Source organism: Chlamydotis macqueenii, unplaced genomic scaffold (assembly GCF_036417535.1).
Source record: "Chlamydotis macqueenii isolate bChlMac1 unplaced genomic scaffold, bChlMac1.mat HAP1_SCAFFOLD_308, whole genome shotgun sequence".
NCBI lineage: Eukaryota > Metazoa > Chordata > Aves > Otidiformes > Otididae > Chlamydotis > Chlamydotis macqueenii.
Window position 1 is genome coordinate 1 of NW_028239173.1, and position 9,509 is coordinate 9,509.

Sequence of the window (9,509 nt, forward strand, 5' to 3'; positions counted from 1 at the left end):
TGGCAGGTGCGAGAGCTCCCAGAGCAGGTGGAAGTGGAGGCAGGTGATGGCGGGGACCAGGACCTGCGACAGGACGTTTGGGGGCCCGGGGGGCAGGGGGTTGGGGGGCGCGGGAGCCCCCCGGCATCCCCGTCCCCGGACCCCCCTCCCCCGCGGCGGTACCTGCGGCGGCACCTCGCCCGTGTCGGCCGCGTGCTGCAGCAGTCGGGCGCAGGGCTCGAAAAGCTGCCAGGGCGTCAGGTCGTGGGCGCTGCGGGCACCCAGAGCGGGGGGTCGCGGGGGGGGACGGGGGCAGTGGGACCCCCCCAGGGGGTGGGGGGGGGGGGGGCGGGACAGGGGCCAGGCGGCCCCCCCGGAGCCCCCACTCACGCGAACAGGACGGAGAGCCTCTTGAGAGCGGCCGCCGCGCCGTACAGCTCCTCCTCGGGCAGCGCCGGGGCCTGGCGGGGCGGGGGCGGCCCCAGCCCAAACTCAGCGGCCCCAGCCCGGCCCCGTCCTGTCCCCAGCCCAAACTGGGCGTCCCCATCCTGTCCCTCTCCCGTCCCCATCCCAAACTGGGAGTCCCCAGCCCGAACTCATCATCCCTCTCCCATCTCCAGCCCAAACTCGGTGTCCCCATCCCCATCCCGAACGTGGTGCCCCTGTCCCCGTCCCAAACTCAGCGTCCCTCTTCTGTCCCCGTCCCAAACGCGGCGCCCCCGCCCCAATCGTGGCGCCCCCGTACCCGCAGCAGCTCGGCGGCGTGCCGGCGGCAGCGGGCGGCCAGCTGGTCGGCCAGGCGGCTGCGCACCAGGTCTCCGCGCCCGCACAGGGCCAGCGCCGGGTCGCACAGCGCGTGCAGCGCGCGGGACGCGGCGCCCAGCACCCCGGGCTCCGTGTGCTTCTCCACCACCCCCTGCAGCTGCTCCAGCGCCAGCTCCAGGTGCTGCGGGACGAGACGGGGGGGGGGCGGATGCACGGGGGGGGGCACGCGCAGGGACCCCCCCGCGCCCCGGGACCCCGTTGCCCCCCGGGGGAGCAGCACCTTTTCCAGGCGCGCGCTGCGGCAGACGCGCAGCTCCAGGCAGCGCAGCACCTCCAGCAGCGGGGCCGCCTTCTCGGCGTCGGCTGAGAACTGGGGGGGTGGGGGGCAGCGGGGGGTGGGCGCCGAGCCCCCCCCACCGCCCCACACCCCCACCCCGGGGGTCCCCCGCGCCGCCCTCACCTTGGCCAGCAGCTGCGGCAGGGCCGGGATGAGGCGGTGGCTCAGCCGCTCCCTCTCCTCCGCCTGCGCCTTGCGCTCCCGGGATGAGAGCTGGTGGGGGGGGCGCGTTTTGGGGGGGCCGCTGAGGGCGGCCCTGGCGTTTGGGGGGGCCCCCCACCCCCCCCGGTACCTTCCTGGGCGGGCCGCGTCCCACCGGCGGCTGCCCCTCGGCCACCCGCGCCGCACTGGCCGCCAGGATCTCCACCAGCGCCTTCTCCTGCTGCTCCTCCAGGCCTGGGGGGGGGACGGGGGTGGGGGGCGCCCAGGACCCCCTGCACCGCACCGGGGGCGGGGGGTGGGGCCCGGGGCGTCCCAGCGAATCCCCGCGTGGCCCACAACGAACCGCAGCTACGCCGACGCGACCCCGCGGCATCCCGGCGTCTCCCCCGTACGTGCCAGTGCGTCCCAGCATCCCCCAGTGGCGTCCCAGTGCATCCCAGCCTCTGCCAGTGGCGTCCCAGTGCGTCCCAGCATCCCCCAGTGGCGTCCCAGCCTCTCCCAGTGGCGTCCCAGTGCGTCTCAGCGTCCCCCAGTGGCGTCCCAGTGTGTCCCAGCCTCTCCCAGTGGCATCCCAGTGTGTCCCAGCATCCCCCAGTGGCGTCCCAGTGTGTCCCAGCATCCCCCAGTGGCGTCCCAGTGTATACCAATGACGTCCCAGCATCTCCCAGTGACGTCCCAGTGTACACCAGTGATGTCCCAGCCTCTCCCAGTGACATCCCAGTGCATCCCAGCCCCTCCCAGTGGCATCCCAGTGCATCCCAGCCCCTCCCAGTGACGTCCCAGTGTATACCAGCGCGTCCCAGCAGTGCCCTAGCGTCTTCCCCACCATCTCTCCGTGCGCCCCGGTCCACCCCAGCCTCTTCCAGTGTGTCCCCGTGTACCTCAGGGGCATCCAGTGCAGCCCAGCACATCCCAGCGCCATCCCACCGCCTCCCCCGGGACGTCCCTCCGCGTTCCGTACCCTGGCCAGGTGACTCCTCCAGCAGCAGCGCGCCCAGCGTGTCCCAGTCGCGCAGGCGGGCGCCGGCGCAGTCCCACAGGCTGTCCACCAAGTAGGCCGCGTGCTCGTGGAGCTGGGGGGGCGAGCGAGGGTCCGTCACGGTGCCACGCCCCCCCCCCAGCCCGGCTCCCCGCCCCGCCCCGGCGCCGCGCCCACCTCGCTCTCGATGAAGAAATCCAGCAGCAGCCGGAAGAAATTCCTGGTGTCCCCCGCGCCCCGGGGCTCCAGCAGCCTGAGGGGCGCACACACACGCACACGCGTGTGCATGGGTTGGCACGGGAGGGGGGCCACGCTTGACGCACACGCGTGTGCGCGGTCCTGCGCGCCCCCGCCCCGCGCCGGGAGCGGGAAAACCGAACCGGGGACCCTGTCCTCCTTAAGGACGCGGCGCTAACGAGCGCGGGACGAAGGCGGTTTTTCCAACACGGAGCCTGGCCCGGGGCGCGGCTGGCGAACGCTTGGATTTTTGGGGCGAGGGCGGGCACGGTGCCAGGGGGAAGGGGCTCCCCCGCTCACCCACGGCAGAGGAAGAGCCCCGCGGCGGAGGCCAGCGGCCGGCTGGAGACGTAGACCAGCGCGTAGACGCTCCGGCAGTCCTCCTCTGTCAGCGCCTCCTCCGTGTTCCTGTGCGCCGGCCGACACTCAGCGGGGCGCCGCCGCCGCCGCGGGACCCTGGCCCCCCCGCCCTCCCCCCTCCTGAAACGCTCACTCCAGCATCAGCGTCAGCAGCTTCACCGCCTCCACGGCCACGGAGGGCTCCTTGTCGCGGACCATGGACACCATGCGGCTCTGCGCCGGGGCGGGACACGGTCAGCGACGCCGCGCCCCCCCGCGCCCCGCCGCCGCCGCCCCCCCGCGCACCTTGAAGCGGCCGGTGAAGAGCTCCATGCGCGCGGCTGTGTCGCGGCAGCCGTACAGCCCCTGCAAGGCCTTCACGCACCGCAGGCGCACCTCCGGCTGCTGCGGGGGGCCGGGGGGGACGTCAGCGGGACCCCCACACGGCCCCCCCGCCCCCGCAAAAACCCCCCCGCCGCCGGCCCACCTTGTCGTGCAGCGTCCAGCCGACGTACTTGAGGTGGCCATCGGTGAGGAAGGAGGCGGCGTAACTCCTCATCCAGCTCCCCAGCTCCTCCACGCAGATAGCCCGGATCTCGGGGACCACGTCCCTGCGGCGCACAGCCGAGGCCCGGGGGGGGACGCTTGCGCCGCGGCACCCCCCCGCCCCCGTCACCCCCTCCGCGCCCCACTCCCGGCCCCGGACCTGTAGCGGTGCACGAAGACGCCCTTGAAGAGGGCGTTCATCATGTTCTCGATCTCCTCCTGCTGCTCCTGGAGCTGCGGCGGCGGCGGGTCAGGGGGGGCTCAGCCCAGCGCCCCCCGCCCCGCTGCTGCCACCCACCCCCCCCCTGCGCCGCTCACCTCCCGGCGCTTTTCCAGCAGCGCTTCCAGCTTCTCGGTGGCGCGGCGGCCGGGCCCCTTGCCGCGTTCCGCCTCGTAGTGCCGCCGGTTGTTCTCCCGCTGGAGGCTCACGCCCAGCGCCACGTTCACCAGCGCCGTCATCAGCTTCATGGCTGGGGGAGGGCGACGTCGTGGGACCCCTGGCAGGGACCCCCCCGACCCCCTGCCCTGCCCCGCGCCTACCCGCCAGGGTGCTGGTGTGGCGAAAAGCGCGCACTTGGGAATCGGAGAGGCCGGTGAGGAGCGCGATGAGGGCGTCCAGCAGGAACTCGTCGTAGACGACGCCATACTGGCAGCGCCGCACCACCGCCGCCAACAGCTCGCAGAAACCGGCGCGGAAACGGCGCCAGGGCCAGGAGCTCAGCGACAGCGGGTACTCCGCTGAATCCTACGGGACGCCACGCGGTGAAGCCAGGGTGTTCTCCCCCCCCGCGCCCCAGCGCACTCCCCCCAGCACCTCCTGGAATTTTTCTGTCAGGCGCCGGATGATCTCCGAGTTCTGCAGGTGCCTGAACATCTCCGGCGTCACCGCGCCTGCCGCCGGGGAAAGCGGGGCTGAGGGGGGGGGCGCGGGGAGGGGTCTGCCGCGGGGTGCCCACCGCAGCACGGACCCCCCCCCCCGCTCACCTCGGCAGCCGCAGGAGCGGACAATGAAGTTGACGAGCTCCAGGAATCCTGTCTCCCGGTCCCGCTTGTAGCTCTCCAGCCACTCATCCGCCAGCGTCTGCAGAGTGCGCGGGAGGGCCGGTGCGGAGCAGGAACGGCCGAGCCCCACCCCGCTTTGGGGGGGGCGTGCTCGGCCCCCCCCCCCCCCGCCCCGGGACGCCACAGGGTTACCTCCACGGCGACCTTGGCCGACCTGACGGCCTCGAAGAGTGCGTTTTGGTCCGGGGGGCCGCTCCCGTCCTCGCCGGGCTCCTTCCTCCGGGGACGCTTCGAAATCTGGTGGGAGGGGGCCGCAGTTCCACGGGACGGAGGGCACAGCTGGAAAAACGGGGGGGGGGCGGGGAAGGCACGGGGGGGACGTACCGGGCCACAGTTCGGTGTGGGGCGAGCTCCCCGCTTGCGCGGCGGCGGCAGTGTGTCCTCCTCGAAGTCGCTGCCGGAGTCGTCGCTGCTGAGGTGCCTGCGGAAAACGGGACGGAAGCGGGGTGCGGACGGCGACCGACCGGGCCCCAGCCCCACCCCAACCGTCCCCCCCCCCCACTCACGGGCTTTCGGGGGAGCTGCTCTGTGCCCCAGACGACCCCGGCGCGGAGCTGCAGGAAGAACCCCGGACGCGGGCCGAGCGCCGCAGGAACATGGCGACGGCAGGGCCTGGGGGGGCGTTTGGGCGGGGTGTGGGTTGGTGGGGGGCACCCCCGGGCTGGGGGGGGGGGCGGGTGAGAGGGGGGAGTGCACCCCCAAACAGCCTGTGCCTGGGGTCACCCAGGGTAGGAAGGGACCCCCAGGCCTGCCCCCCCCCCCCCCCCCCCCGGGGGGGGGACACGGTCGGGGGGCCTCGACCTTTCACGTCACGCTGGGGGGGTGAGGCCCCCCAAAAGCCCCTGGGTCACACTGGGGGGGGGGGTGAAGCTCCCCCCAGCCCCCTCCCGGTCACACCGGGGGGGTGAAACCCCCCAAAACCCCACACTGGGGGGGGTGAAGCCCCCCTACCCCCACCCGGTCTCACCGGGGGGGTGAAACCCCCCAAAACCCCACACTGGGGGGGGTGAAAGCCCCCAAAACCCCACACTGGGGGCGGGGTGAAACCCCCAAAACCCCACACTGGGGGCGGGGTGAAACCCCCAAAACCCCACACTGGGGGGCGTGAGGCTCCCTCAAAGCTCCCCCGGGACACACTGAGGGGCTGAGGACCCCCCAAAGCCCCCCCCAATCCACCCCCCACGCCCCCCCCCCCGCTCCTGCCTGGCCTGGCCCGGAGGGTGCTTCCGTCGGGCCCGCCACGTGCGGGCCACGGGACCGGCTGCGCAGGCGCGGCGGGAAGGGAGGCCCCGCCCCCTCGTCGGGGAAGGCACGCGGCGGGGGCGGGGCTAGGGGCGGGCCCCTATAAGCAGGGGGCGGGGCTACGGGGCCCGTACGGACCACACGGCGCGGGGGTCCTCGGCTTCACGGGTTTTGGGGTCGTGCTGCAGCAGCAGCCCCGTCCCAAACTGGGCGTCCCCGTCCCTGTCCCAAACTGGGGGTCCCTGTCCCTCTCCCATCCCAAACTGGGCGTCCCCGTCCCAAACTGGGGGTCCCTCTCCCGATCCCGTCCCAAACTGGGTGTCCCCATCCCAAACTGGGGGTCCCTGTTTGCTGTCCCAAACTGGGGGTCCCCATCCGCGTCCCGAACTGGGGGTCCCCGTTTGCTGTCCCAAACTGGGAGTCCCCATCCCCGTTCCAAATTTGGTGTCCCCGTTTGCCGTCCCAAACTAGGGGTCCCCATCCCCCTGCGGCACCCCAAATAACCCCCCGAGCCCTCGCATCCCCCTGCGGGACCCCAAGTAGCCCCCCTGAACCCCCGTATCCCCCCGCGGGACCCCAAATAGCTCTTCTGAGCCCTCGCATCCCCCTGCAGGACCCCAAATAGCCCCCCTGAACCCTTGCATCCCCCTGTGGGACCCCAAGTAGCCCCCCTGAGCCCTCGCATGACGGGGGACAAAGGGTCTACTCGCCAATAAACCCCAAGGATATACAAGCGATTGTTAAAGCAATTGCGGACAAAGGGCTCAATTCTGCCCTGGTCTCCACCCTCACAGACGGTGTCTTTGGGGGAGACGACATGCTCCCATTTGATATAAAACAAACTGGTAGACTGATCTTTGACGGGGCAGGTATGATCGTTTTCAAACAAGAATGGGAGGACAACTGTACGAAGCAACTAGCCCAAGTAACCGGGGCGGATCACCCGCTACACGGCTCCAGCCTGCAGCGGCTGATGGGTTCAGACCCGACAATGATTACCCCCCAGGCGCAGGCCCAGGGCCTGCGGGCCCATGAAGTTATGACAACTACGCGTGCGGCCAGAGAAGCTATTCGCACAGCCTCTAGAGCTATTGTCAAGCCGTCGCCCTGGTCCACAGTAAAGCAAAAAGAAAGCGAAAGCTTTGCGCAATTTGTGGATCGCCTCCAGACAGCGATCGACTCCTCGACCCTGCCTTCGGAAGCGAAAGGCCCGGTTGTAGCAGAGTGCTTACGTCAGCAGTGTAATTCGGCAACCAAAGAAATCCTACGATCACTGCCAATGGGGTCGAGTATCGCAAGCACAGAACAAGAACAGAATATTTTAGCTAATTTAGTTATACACTTAGTGTGTTTTTTCTCCACAATTATCATATATTTATTTTTTTAAGATTGTTATGTTTTTAGCCAATTTAATTAGCATAGGGAGGGGGGAAATGTAGGCAGCTAGGGTCTGGCGGCTGGAAGATATCGCGCTGTACGGGAAGATAGGACCCCTCTCCAGATAGCCAATAGCGTTCAGTCTATGATGTAAGCAGACGGAACTGACGTTGTAAACCCAAGCTATATAAGGCCGTGTTACCTACCAATAAATGCCATTTGCCGTCCACCACATTGGTGTCTGCGAGCTGATGGACTGAGCGGCCTGGGGGTGGTTGCTGTGCCGTTCCTGAACCAGGTCGCCATGTCAACAAATGTCGAAGCCCTGTTCGTCAGGGAAAGCCCGGAGCCCCAGTGTCTGTGGTGCTGCAGATGCGCTGCCAATGGCCGGTGAGGAGCAGCAAGAGCTTGAGTTGCTGGCACTTTTGGTGTGGGAGCAATCGTCCGACGTTCGTGATTTTTCAGGGTTTTATTTCAGTTGGCGCCCAGGTTCAGCTGGTGGTAAACGTCGAAGCGCCGTTCGTCAGGGAAAGCTCGGAGCCCCGATGTCTGTGGTGCTGTAGATGCCCTGGGAATGGCCAGTGAGTAATCCTTTCTCATTTAATACATTCCTGTTCTTTGCAGCGATTTTGGATTATTTTGCCTTTACATTGTCATTTCCCACCCCTGCTATCCTTTGATTCAATCATTCTATGAGCAGCGGTTTGAGTACTGTTGCTGCTGGCCAAGGTTTCCCCGCAAGCCACGGTGAAGACCATTGCAAAGCCAGCTCTGTCTCTGTTGCCACTGAGGCCCACAGAAGGGCAGAGATCCACCTATAGCCCGTGGAGGATCCCATGCTAGGGCAGACATATGCTCAGCTGAGGTTGTGGTGTTTGCAAGGCCTGTGTTGGGGCAGGTGTTATGGATGGAATGCATCCCATGGAAAAAGGACCTACGCCAGAGCAGGTCAGAATGGACTGTGGCAGTAGAGGGGACCCCAGACTGGAACAGGGGAGGAATGCGAGCTGTTGTTTCTTGTGGGGAGAAAGGAGTTACTTAACACTTCATGTGAGGCAGTGTCCCTAACCCCCCTTCCCTGTTTTTATGCCTTTTGGTGGGCGGGGGGGGGGGGGGGGGGGGGGGGGGGGGTGAGGAGGAGAGGAGATAGACATAATTGAAATTAAGTTAAGCCCAAGAAGAGGAAGGGATGGGGCAAGTTATCTTCTTCTCTTTCATATCATCCTGCTTTGGTTTTAATAACAACCAAATAGTTGTCTGCAAGTTCAGCCTGGCCCACAATGGTTTTTTTAAGGATGTCTCCCTGTTCTCATCGCAAGTGCTAAGCCTTTTTTATTATATTATTTCTCCCTATTTAGACAGAGAGTGGGGATAGTGAGAGAGAGACTGCATAGTCAGGTCTTGAGCAGGACTAAAGTACAACATCTCTTGTCTTTGGTATCTCAGTACAACAGCTGTTGACTTTCTAACTACACATAGTAGTAGTGTAGTTTTTTTTCCATACCTGGTCAGGTTCCCAATTTAATAGATGGAGCTACAGCAAACGAGCCAGCACTGTCCTTTCCTTAAGGGTTATTTCCTCCATTCATTACCCCCTGAGATATAAACTTAAGGCAGACCAGAAGACTCCCTGTCGCTCCTCTGGCTGCTTTTATCCCTTTTGCCAGCTGGTCCCGCCTCTTTCCCAGGGGATTGTGGGATGGAGATGGGCGGGGCCTGGGCTACACGAGGCCCAGCCCTGGCTGAGGGAGGTCATGCTGTTCCTGGCTTTCTAGGGGGTGAGTGGTTTGCTTTTTCTTCAATGACTTGCGGCTTTTGAGCTTGCAAAGCTGTTTAAGCAGCTGTGTTTTGACATTTGGAGTGGTAGAGATGTGTGTTTCAGGTAGGACTTCTACAATCAGTCAAGTTTTAGCTGCATGTGTAGTGAAAAGGGCACCTGTATGCAGCTGGATGATTTAAAAAAAATGTATTGATGTGTTTGTATTAAGTGTTAAATGATAGCTAAATGGCTTAATGATTTTTGTTTTATTTTTAACTCTAGATGCCATGTGTCTTGCTGGAGCTTCCTACTTCATTGAAGATGAGACTGTAGTATCTTTCACCAGTTTTGCTGCAGTCTGTGTGAGTACTTGATATCACATCTTAGTAGGATTGAAAGTGAGATTACCTGCCGGGGGTCAAGGTGAGCATCTTGTATGCACCCATATGTGGAATTTCAAAAAGGAAGAGGGGTGTAAGGCTTAATGTTTTTCAGCGTGTAGGACAGCTTATCACCTTTTCTAGTCATCTCTGTGGGATCACTAAGCTATCGCTCTGCAGGCAGGTGACTTACTTGCCGTTAATGTTTCTACAGATGCAGAGGGTCAAGCCGAGCACTAAAGCACAACGGAGGAGAGGTGAACGATAAGAAGGTGAGTTGGTGTGCAGTAATAGAGCAAACGAGTGCAGTGTGGCTGTAGCATTAAACTGAGATATTACTTTTTT

General features: G+C 65.1%; 1 protein-coding gene across 1 annotated transcript; it reads right to left on the reverse strand.

The window, feature by feature from the left end:
• Positions 1 to 3: 3 nt before the first annotated feature.
• Positions 4 to 5,004, reverse strand: LOC147596028 (cohesin subunit SA-3-like; the record flags this gene model as incomplete). Its single annotated transcript, XM_086771721.1, has 20 exons — positions 4,913 to 5,004; positions 4,731 to 4,827; positions 4,539 to 4,685; positions 4,329 to 4,425; positions 4,159 to 4,235; positions 3,885 to 4,089; positions 3,663 to 3,814; positions 3,505 to 3,578; positions 3,286 to 3,409; positions 3,105 to 3,203; positions 2,953 to 3,032; positions 2,760 to 2,867; positions 2,400 to 2,475; positions 2,205 to 2,316; positions 1,374 to 1,477; positions 1,025 to 1,294; positions 725 to 925; positions 370 to 440; positions 163 to 250; positions 4 to 63 (listed from the first exon to the last, which is right to left on the reverse strand). Coding segments are annotated over exons 1-20 (2,334 nt in total), but the record flags the coding sequence as incomplete, so codon positions are not given.
• Positions 5,005 to 9,509: the final 4,505 nt, after the last annotated feature.